The 22,890-nt window shown below is 43.8% G+C and overlaps 1 protein-coding gene across 1 annotated transcript in view; it reads right to left on the bottom strand.

Moving 5' to 3' along the window:
* PHACTR1 (phosphatase and actin regulator 1) overlaps positions 1 to 22,890 on the bottom strand; it is a 253,885-nt gene that overhangs the window by 100,196 nt on the left and 130,799 nt on the right. The window contains exon 3 of the mRNA XM_027128382.1: positions 11,836 to 11,916. Coding sequence (XP_026984183.1) covers positions 11,836 to 11,916 — 81 coding nt within the window. The remainder of the gene's footprint in view (positions 1 to 11,835; positions 11,917 to 22,890) is intronic.

The raw sequence follows: 22,890 nt of genomic DNA, 5'->3' as shown, positions 1-22,890 counted from the left end.
GGCACCTTGGCAACTCAGAGAACCCTTCTGAACCTAATACCTTGAAAATCTATGCAAGATGGATTTCAATCTCAGAATGTAATCAATTGCGTGATACTCTGATTGGATGATTTTAAACACAGAATGGAATGGTACATGTTTTTTTGCTTGGGGAATCACCTTACGTTTTTTTTAATAGTGGCTATTGTTCTGGATTTAATATCCTATTTTGATGTTAATAATATTTCCCTTCTTGTTCAGAGGTCTTTGCCTAAAACCCTTAAGTATGTGAGTTGCAGTGACTTCCTATCACAGATGCGGTATTGACCTTGGGTAGCTTCTTTCAGTTGCACTTCCTTGTGGCTGTACCCTGCTGGATTTATCAGCATTTTCTGCCTTTTACTGGACCTCATGGTCAGCAAACCACAGCTCATGTGAATTCTCAGCTGCTTCCTCGATCACAAACACCTCATCCCATCAAACTGTGGTGTCTGTTTCCCAGAGGTGTTTCTTTCATCTTTCTGGGTACAGTTATACCTCCTCACCAGTCTTCAAGCCAAGCCCATCGGTTCTTACATCATCCATCCTGATGAAGTACGATGGTTCTGACCACTATTTCCAAATAATTACTCGTCTCCAAGGTTTGTAGCTGAAAGAGGATTTACCATCTTGCTATTCCTGGGCATTTTGATATCAAAAATGCAACTGGGGCACAGACTGAATATAAAATGGATGGAATGGCACAGTTTCTCTCCTATGCTATTTTATGAGAGTGTGAATCTCACAGAATCATACCTCGTTGTGCAAGGGGCCCTTCAGAGTTAATAGGGAGTCCAAGATTTTTTAAGAAAACTTTAATGGCTAGAGTTGGAGAAGGAAAGTGATACGGGTTGGCCGTTTCAAAATGTAAGCAGCTCTGTTTCTTTAGCTGAGCTCTCCAATAGCGTACCCACTTGCCACGTACAGTTACTGTTTTAGTTAAAATTTAAAATGCAGGTCCTCAGTCAGACTAGGCACATCTGAAGTGCTCAACAACCACATGTGGCTGCTGGCTGCTGTGCTGCCTGGCAAAGACGATGGAACATTCCTGTTACTGCTGAAAAGTCTACAGGACAGCACTGCTCAAGACAGACTGAAACATCACAATAATGGACCTATGAATATGCAAAAGTGAACCCATTTCTGGAACTGGGAGATTAAAATGACGTTGCTAAACTGGTCCACATCACAATGAATGGTCAGTTCAGTGGATACTATTTCCTTTAGAGAAGCTGCAGTGGTGGGCAGGCTGCACCACAGGGAGGAAAGACGTGCTCTAGGGCACGTGTGCATGTCGGGGCCCTGAGAGTAGCAACACACAGCTACAGAGGTGGGCGTGGCCTTTGGAGAAGTCCCGAAGCCTCAGGATAGAATCTCAGCTCTGCCTGGTGGAAGCAGAGAGAGTCTAGGCTTGGGTGAAGGGGAACCGGGAAGGGGAGACAGGCATCTAAGAAGAGCAGAGGCGCAGTCCAGGTCACATGTCTGGTGGAGACCATTGCTGACATTTATTGAGCATGTACTCTGGGCAGGCAACGGTCTAAAAGCCCAAATTGAATTATGTCCCTTGATCCTCCAACAACCCTACGAGAAGACGAGCAAGTGCAGAATGGGGCTGAAGAGTATGCCTCCAGGGGTGTACCCAGATCTAGGAGGACCAGCTGCTTGGTAACAGGCTGTCTTCAATCAAGCAGGCTAGGGGCTGGGAGTAGTGAGAGAGGATCAAAGGAAAGCATGGCTTTGCTGGCTGGAGCACAGTAAGATCCTGGGGTTACGTTCAAACAAAAAGCAGAGTCCAGGGAGATAAGAGGCTGCCCTGTACCTTCTACAGACAGAAGATGAGGGAGCTGGGACCAGAATCCTGGGCTTGGGGCTCCTAGGAGAGCTCAGTTGTTTTACAGATATTTATGTGGGGTTAAGTCTTGAATGCCCCCCTGACTTATTTGACGTTATCTGAGTCCTAGGCAAACGTATGAAATCAGGAAAAAATTTTTTAAGTACAACTAGCTTTCCTTTTATTAGCTATTACCTTCCAGAGTTTGGCTTGCCTTCTCATGACAAACACCAGTGCAGGTCAGTGGCTGTGGAATCAAGCATCAGACGTGGGCAGGGATGCTCACCGTGCCTGAGGTACCCTGCCCTGCCCTGATTTCATCGGCAGGGTCCAGGGACAGGCAGCTGGAAGGGTGATACTGTGGTGGGTCTTCCAAGGACAAATTACACTAGGTAGCAGCTCTCAGGAGCTGACTGTACCTGCAACACTTTGGTTTATGGAAACATCTGTCAAAATTAGGGAAAAAGATATCCAGGGGTTATCTCTAAAAATTCTGGTCAATGAGAAATGAGGGTAATTCTGGAGAACCTTTGGGGAAAGGTTTTCTTGCTCTTAGAAAGAGATACCAAGAAGGGGGATAGCCCTCACTCTCCCACCTGGATGTTGTATCTGCATGTAATGCTGGAACTACTGCAGCCATCTTGTTACCATGAGGGGTGATAGCTTGAGAATGGCATCCCTTCAGCACGTTACTGAGCTGATGAATTCACCAACTCTGGAGATGCCCTACCACTGGATTTTATGACGTGAGATTCATTCATTCACTCACTCACTGATTCAATAAAAATTAATAACCGCTGACAAATGCCAAGCATTGCTCAAGGCATTTGGGATACACTAATAGCAGGGGTCCCCAAACTCCAGGATCTAATGCCTGATGATCTGAGATGGAGCTAACATAATAATAATACAAATAAAGCGCACAATAAGTGTAATGCACTTGAATCATCCCAAAACCATCCCCCTTCCCCCAGGTCCGTGGAAAAATTGTCTTCCACGAAACCGGTCCCTGGTGCCAAAAAGGCTGGGGACCGCTGCAGAGGACAAAACACAGGAAGATCATTGGTCTAAATTTTCTTATCGCTGCAGCCTCCTTGAGTTTTTAGTTACCTGAAACTATAGGCCTTTTAACTTACACCCTGCTGACTGCACACTGGCTTCACAGGTAACTTAAAGAGCCTATAATTAAACAGCATAAACATTATCAAAAGGACGCTTCCTATCTTGTTTGATGTGTCTGTATTTGACACTTCGGGGAATTTTTTCCACACTACGCCACTGTCCTTGGACTTCCATAATGCTACACATTTCTGTTTTTGAGGGTTTTCTTATTCCCAGATCATTTTTTTTCTAACTTCCAGATCACTCAATGTTGGGGTGCCAAGGTGTTTTCTATCAGGGCCACTTATTTTCTCATTTTACAACTTCTTTGAGAAATATCATCAATCTATATGACTTCATGACCATTTACACACGCACAATTCCAAACCCGCATCTCCAACCCAGATCTCCCTCTTGAGTTTTAAATCTGTACCTGTAGTGCTCTGCTTAGCCATTTGGATTTCTCAAACGCAATGTGGTCAAACCATCGTGATATTCTGTGCTCTGTAATTGCTTCTCTTAGGTCCCCAGCTCAGGGGACCTGTACCCGTCCCCCGTATCTGTCCACCAAGTCTCCAAGCCAGAATCCTGAATGTCAGCCATGCCTTCAACCTCCCCTTCTCTCCCCAAATCTAAGCAGTCACAGGCCTTCCTGACTCTACCTCCTACAATTCTCCAGTCTCTCCTCTCCCCCTCCCCCCATTCCTACTACCCTCATTCCTGCCGTTTACCGTCACATCATCTGAATCCCAGCAACAGTCCGCCAACTGGTCTCCCCGACTCATGCCTTGGTGTCCCTCCAAGTCCTTCTCTCCCACGGGCAGAGGGATGAGGCTGCAAGTCCGATTGTGCAAAACACCCTTCCAGAAATCCTCATCAATGCTCTCAGGACAAAGAATAAGCAACTAATATCATATTCCTGCCTGCAAGATCTGCCCTGACTTCCCCTCACCATATACACAAGCTGGACACCCTCTATCTTTCATTATCCCCAACGTGGTGCCTCCCCATGTGCTAGTCCTTCTATTTCTAACATTTTCCCAACCCATCCCACCTTCTCCGGGATAATTCTCATCACCCTTCAGGTTTCCTCTCAGACACTGTTCCTTCCAGGATGCCTTCCCTGAGTCTCCAGGCCTGGTGGGTGACGCTTCCACGCACCCCCGAACTTCCTGTACTTTCCTCATCATAACTGCCAAGCACCTGAACCCATTACGGGACCGTAAGTGCTATTAGGGGAGCCCACCTTGACCCTCCTAGCATCCCTGGCGCCCAGAACGACGCCTGCAACATAACAGGTATTCAACAAACACGCAAGAGACAAATACTTTTGCTGGGGAACACTTGCTCACCGATATAATAATAACTTCATTATTTTTTTTGCCTTGGGATAGTGATTTTCTGAAAGAACACTGTTGCTTAAGAGAATGTGGACCACAATTTCTCTTTATTCGTTTTCATTTAATCTGCTTTCCATTTACCCCACTAGGGCAATCCACTGCATTAGGCGCTGAGATGCTACATAAATGATTCTACGTCACTGAGTCTGAAAGTAAACACTCTTTTCATTTTCACACAGTTACTCCAAATCACAGCTTCCAGAAGATGCCATTTCTAGGTGAGACATGAGAAACAGCTAAAAATGTGACAAAATAACAATGTCCGGTCAAGGCTGTGAAAAGCATTTCCCATAAACTTCAAGACTTGAAAAGTCTACACAACTGGGACACCAGATAAACAACGGGACTTAAAAGGCTCAAGTCTAAGAATTCGTCTCCTCTGATATAGGGGAGAGTTGTTGTTTTTCTTTTTAAAAGATGATGACCTTTTAATTTAAATACCAGGCTTTTTTCTCATGAATGCCTGAGAAGGGGGGAACTGTAGCCTCTGCATAAGAGAGTTATCCATTTCAGGGAGCTTCTATTTGCGTTGATAATTAAAAATAACACCTTCCAAAACGTTGCTCTAACTCGGTGAAGGAAAAAAGCACACCTCAGTGCACTTTATTATTTGCTGTGAAATGTTATCGCTAATTCCCAGCACACAGTGAAAAGGGAAGTTGCTCATTTGCACACAGTCAGTTCTGTTCTTCCGTGACCCCTGGTCTTCCTGCTCCGGTGGGGCTAGCTCTCCCGCCAGGTCTTCGTGGGACTGCAGTGAGCAACCACCTGGTGACCAGGGGAGCCGCAGCGGCCTCAACTCCATCCCTGCAGGTGGCCACACCTCCCAGCTCCCTGCCCCCATCTGGGGTGTGGCGGTGTGTAATATACAGGGGCGACAGCGTGCCCTTCCACGCAGAGAGATGGTCTCCTTTCCCTCTTTTCCCTCCTCATAAGTGATACATCCACTCATGTGAATTAAACACACCCATACTGTACAAAGCACGTGACAGGACTGTGACAGAACTGAGGTTTCACTGGAAGATCCAGTGTTGAAAAATACGGAGCAATCGCCATTGTTATCCCTAACATCCTTTATATACAACATCATGCTTATTTGTAGAGATCTTTTGCAATAACCACTAACAGCATTATTTATTAATATCCTCTGATGACCAACAGGCAATATATTACAAAGGTTTTTTTGTGTTCCTATAAATTCCAAACAAAGGACAGAAGGTCTTAGCAGGGGTTTTCAGAGTCCACACTCGCTGGCCGTGAACGCTCAGGCAAGTCTATAACCTCGCTGGGCTGCAGCTGCTTCTACTCTACTTTGGAAAAATAACAGAAGCCAGGTCAGGTGACCTCTTGAGATCCTTGCTAAGCCTGAGAAATACCATCACGATTTTACTAATGGCCAAACAGTCCACTGCTTTCAGGATATTTTTCTCCATAACACCTAATAACCACTGTTCATAAGTAGAGTATGTGGCATCCATATACATGAATATACGCCCAATATAATACCGCCTATTTAAACAACAGGTGCACAGACCAAGTCGTGTGTACATGCAGATAGCCTCAGCCTGGCATTTGTTGTTTTTCAATAAACATACTGAGCATTGACTATGTCCCAATAGGACATAGTGCTACTGTAGGCAGTCGGATGCCACAACGTCTGTGAACAAACCAGACAGAGATCCTGCCCTGCCTGGTGGAGCTCACCTTTCAGTAAGGAGAGACCGATGAGAAAAAGGCTAATACAACACATATGTAATGTATAGATTGCAGGTGATAAGAGATAGAAGGAAAAAAAGAGAGAGAGAAAGAAAGAAAGAACACAGTAGAGCAGGGTCAGGGGATTACAGACCTATGGAAGGAGGTGACACTTTAAAATCTGGAGGTCCCAGGGAAGCTCCATTGAGAAGGTGGAATCTGAGCAAAGACTTGAAAAAGGAGTGAACCACGTGGATGGATATCTGGGGGAAGAGGGTTCTAGGAGGAGAGTGGAGCCAATGCCAACATCAGGGGCTGGAAAGCAGGGTTAGCAAGATGCCACAGAGAGGATGTTATGAGGAAGTACCGCCAGGGAGTTGAAGCAAACTTAGGGGTTGGAGGGCAGATCGTGGAGGGCTTCGTAGGCTGTCGGAGGAGCTTGAAACTTCTCTGAGTGAAGTGGGGAGCCACTGTAGGCTCTGAACAGGGGGTGTTGTGCTCTGATTTACAGAGAACTGAGAGAGAGGCAAGTGCAATACAGAGGCTTTAATTTAAAAGAAACATACTGAGTCAATTTAAGGAACTTAAGGGCTCACGAATTAGGTTACAGGTTGTTTAGAAGTAGTAGTAGGACCAACGCTCCTGTTTCAGCCACCGAATCACTGCATTTAGGTCTCTGTGCAAATATCACCTCCTCCAGAGGTCCTCCATGATTGCATTTATATAAAATCATGGCTCCCCCTCTGAATTTATCTCCTTACCCTGCTGCTTTGTTTATCTTCGTAGTGCTCATCACTCCTTGGCAATATATCATAGGCTTATTTAATTATTTCCTATCTCCTTTAGTAGAATGTAAACTCTGAGAAGGTGAGAATCTTGCTTTTTTGGTTATCACTGTAGCTCAACACCTAGAGCACCTGGCTCAGAGGGGGGATTCAGTACCAATTTGTTGAATGAATGAACAAATGTTCCAGGAGTCTAGGAGAACCCTTAAGTTCTAATTTTAAAAAACAGACTACGGAACCGGGGATTAAATAGTTAAAAATAAGCTGTCTACAAAATTATAGACCATTTTCCATCAGTAGTTGGTTTCACATTTTTACTCTTTAGAGTGATGACGGTTCACTGTAATGTTTCATTGTGTTTTTCACGAAATTGTTATATCCATATTGTGGAAAATATGGAAAATGGGAGAAAAAGAATTTAAAATTTTATGTTCCTCTACATCGTGATTAACAATTTAAAGTCTTCTTTGTAGTTTTTAAAGTTTGCTGCATTTTTACATGGCCTTGATATATCCAGAGATCAAACGATTTTCTCTGATCTTTAAAGTTTTATCTAAACTTTCTTCTGAACTTTATTTTTTTCTATAAATTTATTTACTTATGTATTTATTTTTATTTTTGACTGCATTGGGTCTTCGTTGCTGTGCCCGGGCTTTCTCTAGTTGCGGTAAGCGGGGGCTACTCTTCGTTGCGGTGCAAGGGCTTCTCATTGTGGTGGCTTCTCTTGTTGCGGAGCACGGGCTCTAGGCACCCAGGCTTCAGTAGTTGTGGCACGCGGGCTCAGTAGTTGTGGCTCCCGGGCTTTAGAGCACAGGCTCAGTAGTTGTGGCACACGGGCTTAGTTGCTCCACGGCATGTGGGATCTTCCCGGACCAGGGCTCAAACCCGTGTCCCCTGCATTGGCAGGCGGATTCGTAACCACCGTGCCACCAGGGAAGTCCTCTTCTGAACTTTAAATGCATGTGGTTGTATATGGAAACCAATAAGAAAATACAAGCCATCCGGTAACTGAAGCTCTTTATATCTACATTCCATTAAATGAAGGATTCCTGAACTAGTTTCTAGAGATACTGAGAACATTTCCCCTCTTCAATCCAAGCTCTCATTTTGCCTGATTTAAATTTATTGACTAGTGTGGGATTTTAACCTGCTAAGAAAAACATAAAGAATTTCGAGGAGAACTCTCAGAATAATAAAACCTCATTCGTTCTAAGTCCGCCGTGCCCAGTTACAAATCTCATATCCCTACAGTTTATCTTAATACTTCCTACAAACGAGTACGGCATTATTAAGCAAAATCAATAACATGAAGAGTTGGAAGAGAAAAGCTCATCTACTAAAGATAAACTGCTTCCCACCACCTTAGCAATATCATATACAAAACAGTATAACTGCAGCATGAACAGGGGCCGGCCCTCGTGGATGGGCTGACACAGTAACTGCACATTAGGGACCATACATCTCTGGTGGAAACCGTTTTGCTGCCAGGTGACCAGACTCATGGGTGCAAAATGAGGAATGACCAAGCCGGGCAATGTGGAAGGACTGCCGAAAATCTAAGAAATTTATCTTTGCAGCAAACAACTTGGAAAATGATGAAAGGTTCTTTGCCTCTTGCTGTTCACTCAGGATGTGGTAATAAAAGTCCATTTGTTTTACTCACTAGAATCCCAGACACAGCAAGCTGAATGATGCTGTAGAAAAGGGAAGGATGAATGACAGGAAAACGACATGTTTAGAGACTAAAGAGGAGACAGGGTGGAGGGGTGAGAAGGTAATTAAATCAGATACCAAGGGGCGAGGTTCTCGGCCACCCACGTTGGTAAGGCCATTGTGAGGGGGGGTTGAAGATCCTTGCACTTAAGAGCTGACAGTGATGTCCCTTCCTAACTCATGGGCCTGAACTAGGCTAAGGAACATAAAGGGTTTTAAAAAATATAAAGGATGATGATGATACGACTACTAATAACGGGGTGTCAACAATTTCTTGAGAACTTATGGGATGATAGCCAATATTTTACTCTACATGTTGTTATGGACGGAACTGTGTTAACCCCTCTCCCCCCTGCCCAAATTTATATGTGAAGTCCAAACCCCCAGTGTGACTGTATTTGGACATGGGCCTTTACGGAAGTAATGAGGTTAAATGAGGTCCTAAGGGTGGGTCCTGATCCAACAGGACTGCGTTTCTTTTTTTTTTTTTCGCGGTACGCGGGCCTCTCACTGTTGTGGCCTCTCCCGTTGCGGAGCACAGGCTCCGGACGCGCAGGCTTAGCGGCCGTGGCTCACAGGCCCAGCTGCTCCGTGGCATGTGGGATCTTCCTGGACCGGGGCATGAACCCGTGTCCGCTGCAACGGTAGGCGGACCCTCAACCACTGCGCCACCAGGGAAGCCCCAGGATTGTGTTTCTTATGAAAAGAGGAAGAGACACCAGGAGTGTGCACACACAGAGGGAAGGCCATGTGAGGACACAGCAAGATGGCAGCCGTCTGCAAGTCGAGGAGGAGGCCTCACCAGGAACCAATCCTGCTAGCACCTGAATCTTGGACTTCTAGCCTCCAAAACTGTGAGGAAATACATTTCTGTTGTTTAAGTCACTCAGTCTGTGGTATTTTGTTATGGTAGCCCTGGCAAACTAATACAGATATGTTATCTCATGTAATCCTCATTACAATATTATCCACACTTTCAAATACGGGAATAGAAGCACAGAGAAGTTATGCAACTTCACTAAAGTTGCACAGCTACTCAGTAGTGGAACTGGAATTGAATCCAAGCAATGATTACAGGACTCACGTTCTGAACAGATGATGTAACATAATACAAGGTAATGTGATTAATATCCACAGTGATACAAAATGGATGCTTTTATCAGAAAAACCCACAGCAAATACAAACTTCTATATCTACTATGTGCAATTTTAGTTTCCCTCTACTCCCATTCCCATCATACAAACAATAAGCATTTTTTGAGCCAATCTATCTCAGCCACTTTCTGAGGGGGTCTGGCATCAAGCCTTATGAAGTCCATGTTCTCCTGGAGTTAACGTGCTAGTGAGGAAAGCCGGCCAACAACAGAACAGAAAAAAGCAGACAGCGATAATGCAAAGACAAAAATAAAACTGGAAGTTGTGGTGACAGGCGGCGGCCAGCCTGGTCCTTTCCTCCACAGCCAGTTACTGAGACCACAAACAGGACACAGCTCCGAATCCTCGGGCAACTCCTAATGGGGGCTGGCAGGCCCCAGACTCAATGTCCCCTGTTTCTTCCCCTATAAAATGGGCTTTTGCTCTAACAGTCTATGGCTTCTTTGATTAAGTCAGGAAGTTACTCCGGCAATATTTACCCTAACTCAGTTATTAGGTATGATGGAAATAATAAATACTATAATTAAATGTATCCTCTCCTTTAAAGGATTCCTGAAATTTTCCTGTAAGAGACATAAAGTTTTGCAGGAAGAAAGGAGGGAGGGGGAGGGATCATTTAACTGGATCTGAACAGGCTTTTGCCAGGACAGTAATCTTTATTTAAGCCCTGGGATGCTGAGCGTGTAATACCATACCTGTGGTCAGACACTTCCCATCTCCACCGGGGAGGGAATATAGAGAAAGGATTTTGAGATGAAACATGGAAACTTAAGGTCAGTATAAGGGAGGGTTTGGGGGGCCTGTACAGAAATAAGACATTGGAGAAAAGTGACAAAATGATGCATTCTTTTTCTCTGGAGAGCTTAATCAACCAAAGAAACTGTATCTTGGTATGTCTCGCCCAGAAGTAGAAGGACGATGTGACTCGCCGGAGGGATGCCTTGGGGCCAGGAGGCTCTGCTAATGAACAAAGGCGGTTTGAAACAGCACAGCGTCACACCCTACCTGCTGCATCCCCTGCCACTAGGGCGAGAGCAGCGCCACCTCCTACTTGCAGCGTTTCAGGGTGGCAACGTGTGCTAAGAAAAAATACTTCCAAAGTGCCGTCAGGAGGCTCCATGGCAGGAATGCATGGGGTGAACTGTACCACCAGAGGAATAAGGACCAACTCACTGAAGACAGTGGAATCAGACAGAAGCGCCCAAGTTAGAAACACAGCCTGCCTTTCTGTATCAGAACACAAACTAGGCATGTAGAAGACCTACAAAAACATGGAAAACTGACTGCACGGTCAGAATTACAGGATCACGTTGATGATCAGGGTGGACCTTTAAAGCGGAACATGTGATTTAATAATCTGGCCCAACAAATAATACTGGCCTCAAATAATAAGATCTAGAACAGACAATTATTACTGATGACTGTAACAAGACTGGAATAACAGTTCATCATTTCTCTTAAAGCCTTAAATGAAGGATGGTGAGAGGAAGGGGAGGGGAGTGAAGAATAGTTAATGGGTAAACCACTGCATACCTTCGTATTTAAAGGCAGTAGTTCAATCAGCAAAAGACACGGGATAAGTTCACCAGCAGACACTTTTGGACACATTCACAGTGCATTTGTAATCACTGGAAATATTATCATTTGAAACATGTGTACATTTATATAAAATTATATATAATTTTCTCCACTTTGATTTCTCCTATTGTTGGGAGATGGACGGCCCCAAAAAATCTGTTAGAGAAATTCTAGGTGCTTGTGGATTTTTAACCTTTGTCCTGGGAACCCCTAGTGCCTGAAAGAGCCTGAGCAATTAAATTCACCCCAGCTGTGTGTGTTCAGACACCAACAGGCTCACCACCAGTACTGACACCATTCCTTGGGCCACATCGTTTGTCTCAGCATCCTATGGTTTGATTCCAGTGCTGAGAAAAAGGGAGCTTTCGTTCCCTCTATAATAGCAATCACTTCAGCGCTGTCTGCTACATCCTCTGATCTCTCCAGAAGTGTCTGGAGTTTTAAAGGTTCAAACTCTGATAAAGTGATACAGAAAACGGAATCCAACTCCAAGAAATATGCACACAGATTCCATGCACGGCTTTTTTCTGGCTCATGGAGACTGGAGTGGTCCCCTTACCTTTATCATAGATTTCCTTCAAGACCCCTCGTTTTATTAGCTCCTCTCTGCTTTGCCTCATCGATATTTTCCTTTCCAGGGCTGCGAGCAAAACACAGAGAAGCAGGGGTGAGTAGGTAACAAAGACGTTTCTAAAAAGCATCGTATTTTAAGATGTATTGAAATGTCATATATGGGAAAGCTTCCGTAAGTTATACTTTACTAATGTAAGCTAATGATACCAGTTAATACGTTTTGATACTATGATCAGCATTTTAATCCAATTATTTAATCATCAAGACAATCAAATTACCTATGAGGTAGGCACTTTTAATCTCATTTTATTTAACCGTGATATATGGTTGAGGAAACTGTACCATAGAGCAGCTCAACAACCTATCAGAGTCATACTGAGAAGAGCATCCAGGATTCAAAGCCAGAAAACACTACCTCTGCCCTCAGCTTAACCTCTGCATCACACATCTTCCTGAGTGTGGCCTTTCCTCACAGGTGGGATTTCTTTTTTAATTACCTAGTGCATACAGATCATGTCTCATTGAGGATTTTGTTGCTTCCCAACTATTTTAAAAGTCATTTGAAAATATCTCCTAAAAAGCTCCCTGGATTGGCACCCAGGTTCCCGAGGAGAGCCTAGGGGGCGGTGGGAGACCTCCATGCGACACCCACCCACTGCTCTCCTCTCTTGGCTCCAAACAAGGAACGGACTGTTCAGTTCCCAAACACACTTCCACTTGACCAGCCATTCACCTGAGCCAACCGTTCGGGCAGGTGGGAGCTGCAGGGGGGAAGAGGGAGCGCTTCCTCTCCGATCAGTGGGTATGATGGAGGGCAAGGCAAGTGGAAACAGAGCCCCAGAGTGGGGAAGTGAGGGCAGCACGAAAGGGCAGGCCTGTGGCCCCAGGTAGGGAAGGGGAAACCAGCAGAACCTGTAGAGGAAAGAAAGCTATTCCAGCAGCTGACATTTCAGTAAACACGGAATGGAGGAGGGGAGAGGTGACAGCAATCACTTTTGTCAACTTGAGATTCTTTATATCCTTTGGATACACAATTATTCAGGGGGGGAAAATACCAGTTATAAAATAAGGAAACAATTTTATGCACACAAATTTAGATGCAGATTACACATACACACACACACCCCTCAATAGAATTTCATGCAAAGAATAGGAGTAAGAACTAGAAAGAAAGCAAGGAAACAAGAATTGTGATTGCAACTACGTTACCCACTAGCTGTGTGCCCTTAATCAAGTCACTGTGCCAGTCTGGGAAGACACTGGTGCCCCCACCCCAGCCACCACGATTTACCCACAGACGTGAGGGCAGGAAGGTTGTACGGAAGGGCAAGGGTTAAAGGTGAGTGGGAGAATCAATGGAGCGGTGTTCGTTTTGGGAGGTGAAGGAGTTTTATGTCCCAACCCAAATAGCAAGATATGGTGGGAAGAGGGCAGACGGGGTTCTCGTGCAGAAGAGGGATGCCCGGGGAAGGGGAAGAGAGGTGTGTGCAGCTCGGTTAGAAAGTTCTGCCTGATTTTAAAAAAGATTTGCTCAGCAGCATGGTGGGAAAGACGGAACAGGCAAGATGAAGCGGGGGTTTTTAAGTAAAAAGTTTGTTAGCGATCTTTTGGGTGAATAAACAGGTGCTTTGCCATCCTGTACTGAACCATGTAAATGAACAGATTTCTCTTCAACAAAATGAGGATTCCCAGGGGCTTTTCAAATCCGTGGAGTAAAGAGGATGAACCTGACCCACGGCACTCAGGGAAGGATCTGCAGCGAGGCGGACAGAGCCCTAGACGCAGAGGTCCGAGATCTCAAGTATCAGCAGAATACGGTCACTGTCAGGCCAACCACTTAGGTATCCGGACCTCAGCTGTCTCTCCGCACTCATTCAACAACTGAGGACCAGCTGCCTGGAGTGCAAAGCTACTCTGTCAGGGACTGGAGATGATGGTGACCAAAGGGACAGCCCCTCCCTCACAGGGATTATAGACTAATGTGTGATTCAGTCATCAAATGATGATATCGCCTAATGTGTGACTGCAAATTGAGATGGGCCTCATAAAAGAAGACATGGTTCCTTGGGGCTTCCCTGGTGGCACAGTGGTTAAGAATCCGCCTGCCAATGCAGGGGACATGGGTTCAAGCCCTGGTCGGGGAAGATCCCACATGCCGTGGAGCAACTAAGCCCATGCACCACAACTACTGAGCCTGTGCTCTAGAGCCCACAAGCCACAACTACTGAGCCCGTGCGCCACAAGTACTGACGCCTGCACGCCTAGAGCGCGTGCTCCGCAACAAGAGAAGCCACCGCAATAAGAAGCCCACGCACCGCAAGGAAGAGTAGCCTCCACTCACCGCAACTAGAGAAAGCCCGCATGCAGCAACAAAGACCTAATGCAGCCAAAAATAAAATAAATAAAATAATTTTTTTTTAAAAAAGAAGAAGACATGGTTCCATCAGAGCATATGATAAATAACCTCCTCCACTGGGGAGTTAGAAAAGGCTTTTCTGAGGAAGAAACCCCAGAGCTGAGTTTGAAAGATAAATATACCTTATCTTAGCCCAGGGCAGTTGGGTAGGAGCTGACAGAAACACTCCAGATAGAGCAAGCTTGGCAACGGCTCCTGACGGAGGAATCAGGGTGCCGTGGACAAGCAGAAAGCAATCTGGTATGACTGTACCACCAGCACCAGGTGTAGAATGATGCTTTAAGATGTGGCCAAAGGGGCAGGGGGCCTGGGCCATGCAAAGGCCTTATTGACCATGTTATTCGAAGGGAAATGGGAAGAAGTGATCAGATTTAAGTATCTGAAAGACCAACGCCCATTTTAGTGTGGAGGATGGGTTGGAGGGAGGCCAGTTACCAGGTGATTACAGAAGTCTGGGCAGAAGACGATGGCAGCTACCCTAAGATGCTGAAGACAGAGACAAGGGACACACTCAAGACACGTGAAGGTGGCAATGCTGCCACGACCCGAAGGTAAGGATTGGCCATGGGGTGTGCGGGGGAGAGAGGGGTCAACAAGGACTCCTTGGTTCTTGACTTGAGTAACTAAATGGACAGTGGTGTCAATTACTACGGTAGGGGACACAGAAGGAGAATCAGGCATGGAGGGAGGATGGTGAGCTCAATGTCATCAACACCCAGAAGGAGCTATCAGGTATGTGCTCGGGAAATGTAGTGGGATACATCATGAAACAGGGATGATGAGACTGTCCTGTACGTGGCAGTGTTTCTCAAACTTTTCCATGTGATTACTCCTAATGGTAAAGGAGTAAGGCCAGGGGCTCCAAGGGTATGACTGAAGTTGCCTGTCCCAAGCATGCCATTTCTTTAATGTATTGAGTTTTTCCTTAAGAACGAAGGTGGAGCTCACAAAATATATCTGCTCTTATTTAAATAAGAAAGTACCCCCCCTCCACCCTCTCCCACATGCACACCAATTTCCACCTTTAACTGACATTCCGGGAAGAGGTGGCTTATTTATACCTTGGCTTTGTCCATTTCCTGTGCAGAACCCTGTGCCCAGAGAGGATACACAGATCATTGTGAGAAGGGTGGATGTCATGTCATTTAATTTAATCTTCACCACAGTCCTGCGAAGTGTTATTCTTCCCATTATACAGATGTGGCACCTGAGGCCCAGCAAAATTAACTTGCTCAGGGTCACAGAGCAGTAAGTAGAAGAGCAGAAAGAGACTTTGAAGCCTGTGGGGTTTTTTTTTGCCTCCACAATACCACTTTATTATGGAGATTGTTATTATGTATATAGGCTCTAAATATAATCTAATGTATACCGCTTTAAAAATAGAAGGCAAGAATAAACAACAAGGTCCTATTGCACAGGATACTATATTCAATATCCTGTGATAAACCATAATGGAGAAGAATATGAAAAAGAATATATATACGTATAACTGAATCACTTTGCTGTACAGCAGAAATTAACACACTGTAAACCAACTATACTTCAAGGGAATAAGTTTTTAAAAATAGAAGGCAATTTTATTACTAGTTTATCTGGGGCTGAGCATCACAGTAAAATAACATAATTACACTTTGGTTCAGGAGCTTCTTCCTTCTAAGGCACTCTTCACTCTCTCTCTTAACAAGGTATACGTGATGCCTCTCTGCTAATCTTATTTTCAGCAGTTCCTCCAAAGTTCCAGCTAAGTTTAACTGGGGTCAAAGACAAGCTCACCCACTGCCCGAGGGAGTGAAGTAAAATGGGCTCTTGGGGCAGGAGGACAACTCAAATCACCTGCCCTGGGCTACTACTAAGCCATAAACCCCCCGGGGGAAGAGGATTCCATGTGGGGAGAAAGAAAATATAACGGTTTCCCTTTCACCGACCAAGGCTAGGTCCGATCCTCCCTCTCCGATAATTCTGGCTTTGGGTAAAACAAAGACAAAAAAAGAAGAGAAGAGAAGAGACTATGAAAAGTTAAGGAAGTCAGAAGATGAGGAACAATGCATCGGGGAAGAGAAGGTATAACGTGTACTGCATCTGTCCAAAGGATAGGAGGAATAAATCAGGTAAGAGCATACCGAGGTGTGACAGGGAGCTGATTAACTGGGGGATGTTGGTCTCTGGGAGATGGGAAATGGAAGTTAACAGAACAACATCATTTATCTCTTAAAAGGAAAATAAAACTGAAAAGCTACTTCGTTAAACTTGTGGCAAAAAGCACACAAGTAGGTAACATTTTTATATAAAAAAATAAAGTCAGTAAGGACTTGATTTAAAATAAGAAAATCTACTATATAAGGATCACTCCAATATTATTCAGTTATTAAAGCACAGGGCAAATAAAATCTGAGTGACCACACATGGGCATGTGCTGGTGTAAACGTTTTGGTTATGAAACTGGAACGTAGTGATTGTTGCACGACTCTTCAGTTTTACTAAAATCACTGAGCTGTACTCGTCCAAAGCATTAATTTTATGTTGTGTAAATTATACCTCAATCAAGCTGTTATGAAAAAAAAAAATAGTGACCACCAGGGCAAAAACATGAGTTAAAAACAAAAATAGTAAATCTAAGCAGACGATTAAATTAAACTTTAGGCCACCGTCAGCAAGAGGACAACAGTAAAATACAAGGATTAGATACGTAGCATACAAAAGTAACTTTCTAAAAACAATTATTTTAACCTCTAACAGAATAGAAACAAAACAAAAAAAGCAGGAAGCTGGTTTCCCCCCAAAATGAAAATACAGCTCAGAGCACAACAACGCAACTCCTTGGATCTTTAGAAAAGAACCAAATCTCCAGGCGGTAGGAGGTGCAGAACACTGTAATAGGCTCTTTTTTTTTTTTTTTTTTGCGGTACGTGGGCCTCTCACTGTTGTGGCCTCTCCCATTGTGGAGCACAGGCTCTGGACGCGCAGGCTCAGCGGCCACGGCTCACGGGCCCAGCCACTCCGCAGCATGTGGGATCTTCCTGGACCGGGGCACGAACCCGTGTCCCCTGCATCGACAGGCGGACTCTCAACCACTGCGCCACCAGGGAAGCCCTGTAATAGGCTTTTGGGATGGGCCTGTGGTGACTGAAACATCAAAACCAAATTGCATAAACCAGCAAATGTGCAAGGCTACTGCAGGGACACCCGGTCTAAAATTCTACGCCAGCTTGTGAGACAGCCCGAAGAGGAAAAGGCTAAAAATGACTGGCTGGCTTTTAGAGGCAAACAAAGACAAAGAATTAGTTGAGTAGGTCCAAACACATCTTAAAAAGCTTCACATACCCCTCCTTCTCTCCTGAAATGAGTGCGAGAAGTACTTCTCAATTACTGTACCAAAAATGGCCCCAAATGGCCCCCCAAAATGATATTAAAAGGTTGGCATGTCCAAGGAAGGCTCTCAAAGCTTGTCATTAAACAAAATGTTCATATAAAAACCATGCAGAAAACCTTGAAAGGCCTTTTTAATATCTTTATTGGAGTATAATTGCGTTACAATGGTGTGTTTCTGCTTTATAACAAAGTGAATCAGCCCTACATATACATATATCCCCGTATCTCCACCCTCTTGTGTCTCCCTCCCACCCCTCTAGGTGGTCACAAAGCACCGAGCTAATCTCCCTGTGCTATGCGGCTGCTGGCACAGGTATTCTTGCATTTTATCACCATCTATTGACCGTGCCTTTTTATTTTTCGTACTTCTGATACGTTGACATCTAGGAGCCATGCTGATCCTAGAGACAGACGGCCCCTCCCAGGGCTAACAGATTCCTACAGATAGTAAGTGACTTGCCTAGGAGCCTGCCTTTCATATGCAAAGCCACCACTCCAGAGCCCCTATCTTCAATCATCTCCTTTACGGAGTCCTTGCACTACAGGCCAAGGTTCTCCTGCCCTCATCACCCCAGGGCCAGGTACCAGACAACTAGAGACAGTCCTTATGCCCCAGAGCCACTAAAATGATTCACCCTAGCCAGGCACACCTGCTAACCCTGTCCCGCACATTCCTTCCTGTGGAAACCGCAATAAAGGCTCTTGCCCACGTTCTCCTCCCTTTCTGCTTCCTGAACAACCCTGGGGCTTCTCCACGTGGCTCTCCATGGCCTGGCATGACCCGTTCTCTTCGGGATCTGTGAATGTAACAGACTCTCTTTTCAATGGCAATTGTCTCTTGACCTGTGGGCTTCACCATACCTGCATAATACTAAAGCCTACATTTTAAAACACACCTATTCTTGCACTGGTTTGTAAACAAAGGGAAAAACTAATGAGGGTTTTGGTTTTCACAGCTTTATGTTCCATCCTATTGCTCTGAAGTCTGTTTACATTTGAGCGAGTGCTTTAGTCACAGAAAGTCTGGTGAAGGACCGATCCTCAGCAGCAAATTCCACCAAAGCACAGAGACTAACTCTGGTAATGGAGTGACCGCAGTTCTAATCACTACCGTAAACCTCTTTTGAGCCACCACTGCAGTAGATGCCGTATTTACTAAAAGCCCGTTCCCCATCACCTCCCCCTAATTATTTTTTCTTCAGTCTCCCTATCCACATGGTACGTGCTAAGCCACGGAATCCTATGCTTCTTTAACATCAGTGAATTTAAAACAGGCACCTTGGACGGGCTTGTTCTGCTTAGTGAACGCCTGCGATGGATGACTTTGTTAAAAATAACTAGGACATTCTCTTTTTATTTTTTTCATGTGCTCACATACACGTATTCTTTAATTTTTTTATTTATAAAAATACATGAAACATTTTCACTGTAAATAATTCAAGAAACAGAAAACAAACTCCTTTTTCATTGTCCCTCCTTCCATAGACCCAACTCATCAAGTCTCACTACTGCCCTTCTTTGATATTTTCATTCTCTCTTTTCCTTCCTCCCTCTCTCTCTCTCCCTCTTTCCCACACACACCCACACTATATAAATACAGTTTTTAAAACTATATAAATACAGTTTTTAAAACTCTTTTTTCTCCTCTCATTTATAAATATGTTTTAGAGATCTTCCCATCAGTACATACAGAAGGACCTCATTCTTTTTGAGTACCACATACCATGACATGGGATATAAGCGCCAGAACTTATTTCACCATCTGCAGCTGAAGAAAATTTAAGTTGCTTTGCATTTTTGGCCTACAAATATTGCTACTGTGAATATGCCTGTTCAGGCACCCATGTGAACAGGTAAACGAATTTTTCTAAAATATATCACTAGGCTTACTGGGCAGGGTATTTTCGCTGTGCTCCCCATACTGATGGAAGAAAGAAACTCTTGTATTTCATAAAATGAGGAAATGGGGAATAAAAATAATATTGATGCTTTTTCAGTCATCTGGTTCTCAGAGTACCAGAGCAGGGAGTTGTTCATATTTTTCTCTAGGATAATCTATCTCTGTTGAATTCTCGGCTCAACTGCCTTCAAATTACATTCTGTATGGGATAGAAGTTTGAAGGGGGGAAAACAATGGAGAAATGATGAAACCTGCAGTAGCTTACTGCAGAGTCTTATGTTTTCAGTGGTTAGAATAGTCAACTTGCAAGTAAAATCTGTAGCTTTTATCCCTTTAAAATTTGACAACTCCAGTGAAAGTGAATTTATGCTAGAGATCTACAAGTAGCAAATGGAGAGACCCTCCAGAACCTGGAACCTACCTCCACTTCCCAGCTGACATCATCAATACGGAAAATTATTAATATGATGCAACTACATCCTCGAAGGACCCAACATGAAACAACCAACCCACATTTACACTATCTCCAGAGAAAATGCATCCATTTTCCTTAAGATGAAGAGACTCTCTTTCAAAATTAAATGTAAACGGGCTTCCCTGGTGGTGCAGTGGTTGAGAGTCCGCCTGCTGATGCAGGGGACACGGGTTCGTGCCCCGGTCCAGGAAGATCCCACATGCCGCGCAGCTGCTAGGCCCGTGAGCCGTGGCCGCTGGGCCTGCGCGTTCAGAGCCTGTGCTCTGCAATGGGAGAGGCCACAACAGTGAAAGGCCCGTGTACCGCAAAAAAAAAAAAAATTAAATGTATACATACAATATATAAAAGAGGGGAAAGGAGAGCAAGGATTTGGAGGAAGGGGTAAGTCCAGAGGTCATCCATTTCAAAAGATCAGATGACAAATACCAGTTGATCTTCTATTTCATAAGGAAACAGGAGAAAAGCAACAAGGCTGTCAATCTAAATGCTGTGTTGAAGAAAGAAGTAGAAAAGAATGCAATTTTAAACGTCTAGTTTCAGACAGAATGGTATGATGAACACATTCAAGAAGTTCTGTTAATCTAGAAGCAATCTGTATGAGCACCGACTTTTACCAACAGATGATGTTGAGGGGTCCTATGAATATCTAAACATTTTGCTAAATGTAGGATCACTAGGCAAGAAGGTTTTTGATTACTTGATTATCCAAAGAAAGCTTATTGAATTACTAATTCAAAATGAAAAATCGCTTTTAACATATTTGGCAATTAAGGCCGAGTGAGCCTCAAAATCAGAAAGACTGAACAACGTCCAACTGTATAGCACAGAGAACTATATTCAATATCTTGGGATAAACCATAATGGAAAAGAATATATAAAGAATATATATATATAAACAGAATCACTTTGCTGTACAGCAGAAATTAACACATTGAAATCAACTACACTTTAATAAAAATTTTTTTAAAAACCAGAGAGATTGACCAGTTTAGAACTATTTTCTCCTCTAAAAATCTAAACCATGTGGAAATTTCATCTAAAAGATTGAATCTAAGGTGTAATTGTCCTCATCACATAATAAGCATAGATCCTGATTCACATGGTTACAGCGTGAACTCCAGCGACGGTCCAAGTGGATGGGGTGCATGAATAAGGTTCCTCATCTCTAACATGGTAACCTACCCAACGTACTCGTGCAACACTGAGTAGCTAGCTTACATAAACTCTTCCCGGCCCATGAGGTAGGAGATGAGATTGTTTATTTACTGTTGTTTGTGATTACATCCAAGTCATCTAGATCAGCACTTTCCACAGTCTGTTCTGCAGAATAGTAACCCCCAGAGATGCTCTGAGGAAAGGGTTGGAGGACAATAGTTTTGGGAAATGCCATGTACCACTGGAGAATCACAGTGTTCGTTAGCAGGAGAGGACCTAAAGAAACCAGTTTAACTCAGTTTAACCCAGTGTTTCTCCCAAATTCATTTGACAGTATGACCCTTTCATGGAGTACCATGGGTCTTTCATTCCGAGGAAAATCTTCTGCGAAACGATGATCTAAATTCCAGGTTGCAGGAAGCAAATGTGGTTGTTCTGTTGTAAAAAGGAACCAGGGAGGTCAGCTTTTCTAACTCAGCAGGGACACAGGGGGGCCAAGATCTTTCATAAGGAGCTTTCTGGTCAATGTTTGAATCAAACACAACAGAAAACCTAAAGTCCTGCAATATTAAATGAGCAAAGGCATGACTGAAAGATCCAAAAAGATCCTAATGGAGCAAAGTGACCAGCCATCCATCTACCAGTCCTCCTGTGGTCCTAGTAGAGACTTCAGCTGGTAGACATCTGCATTCCAGTGACCTCCCCAGATGGGCAGTCCCCCATCCATTCTCCAGATAAGTAAAGACTAGACTTAAACTTGATCAGCTCAATACTTCAGAGTATCTGTCCAAAACAACAATCTGGGTTTTGACATAATTGGTATTAGGTACTTCTTTCTGACAGTAATGCAGACAGTATAATTTCCTCTGGAGTCAGAGAGCATGAGAGTTGGACATGTCATTAGCATAGACAAGGCGATTTATTTCCCTCTTACTGTGGGAGAAATGCCTGCAGTCAGGTCCCACAGGAGCCTTATCCACTGATGAAGTGTATGAGAAAAAGGATCACAGACTCATTTCAAGCTTAAGTTGTGCTGTTAAAAGCACCTTTTTCATGGATCTTGATTGGATCCTGGTTTGAACAAACTAGCTATCAAAGCATTTGGGGGTCAGTTGGGAAAATATGAATATGAACTGGGTATTAGACGATATTTTAGGGAATTACTATTAGTTTTGCTACCTATGATAATGGAATTGGGGTTACAGAGGACATTTTCTTGAGTTTTTAGAGATGAATGATTAGAGATGTCTGTCATTTACTTCAAAACACTTCAGAAAAAAAAAAAAAAGCAATGAATATGGCCACATCTTAGTAACTGTTAGGTGATGGCTATATAACTCTACAATTAAACTGTGCAATGATATCATTATACAATTCTCTCATGTTTGAAAATTCTCAGAATAAAATGTAAACGCACAAAATGAATGAATCTTACAAGTAATGCTGAGTGAAAAGAGCAAGACAAAAGAACACACACACCGTGATTCCATTTATATAAAGTTCAAAACTGGCAAAACTAAATATATGGTTTAGAGAGGCATCTCTCTAAACTTTAAAACTACAAAGAAAAGGATATGATGACAATAAAAAATCAGGACAGCGGCCACCTTTGGTGGGGAGGGAAATTGCAATCACAGAGGCACGTTAAGGGGCTCCCAGATACTGTCAATTTTTTCTTTTTCTTTTTTTTTGATGTGGCAGCAGTTATATGCACTTTATAACCAAC

This window comes from Aethalodelphis obliquidens, unplaced genomic scaffold, assembly GCF_003676395.1.
Source record: "Aethalodelphis obliquidens isolate GAN/ISIS:26980383/991018 unplaced genomic scaffold, ASM367639v1 scaffold34, whole genome shotgun sequence".
Taxonomy (NCBI): Eukaryota; Metazoa; Chordata; class Mammalia; order Artiodactyla; family Delphinidae; genus Aethalodelphis; species Aethalodelphis obliquidens.
Note: the sequence above shows the minus strand (reverse complement) of the source record. Positions and strands in the feature narration are given on the sequence as shown.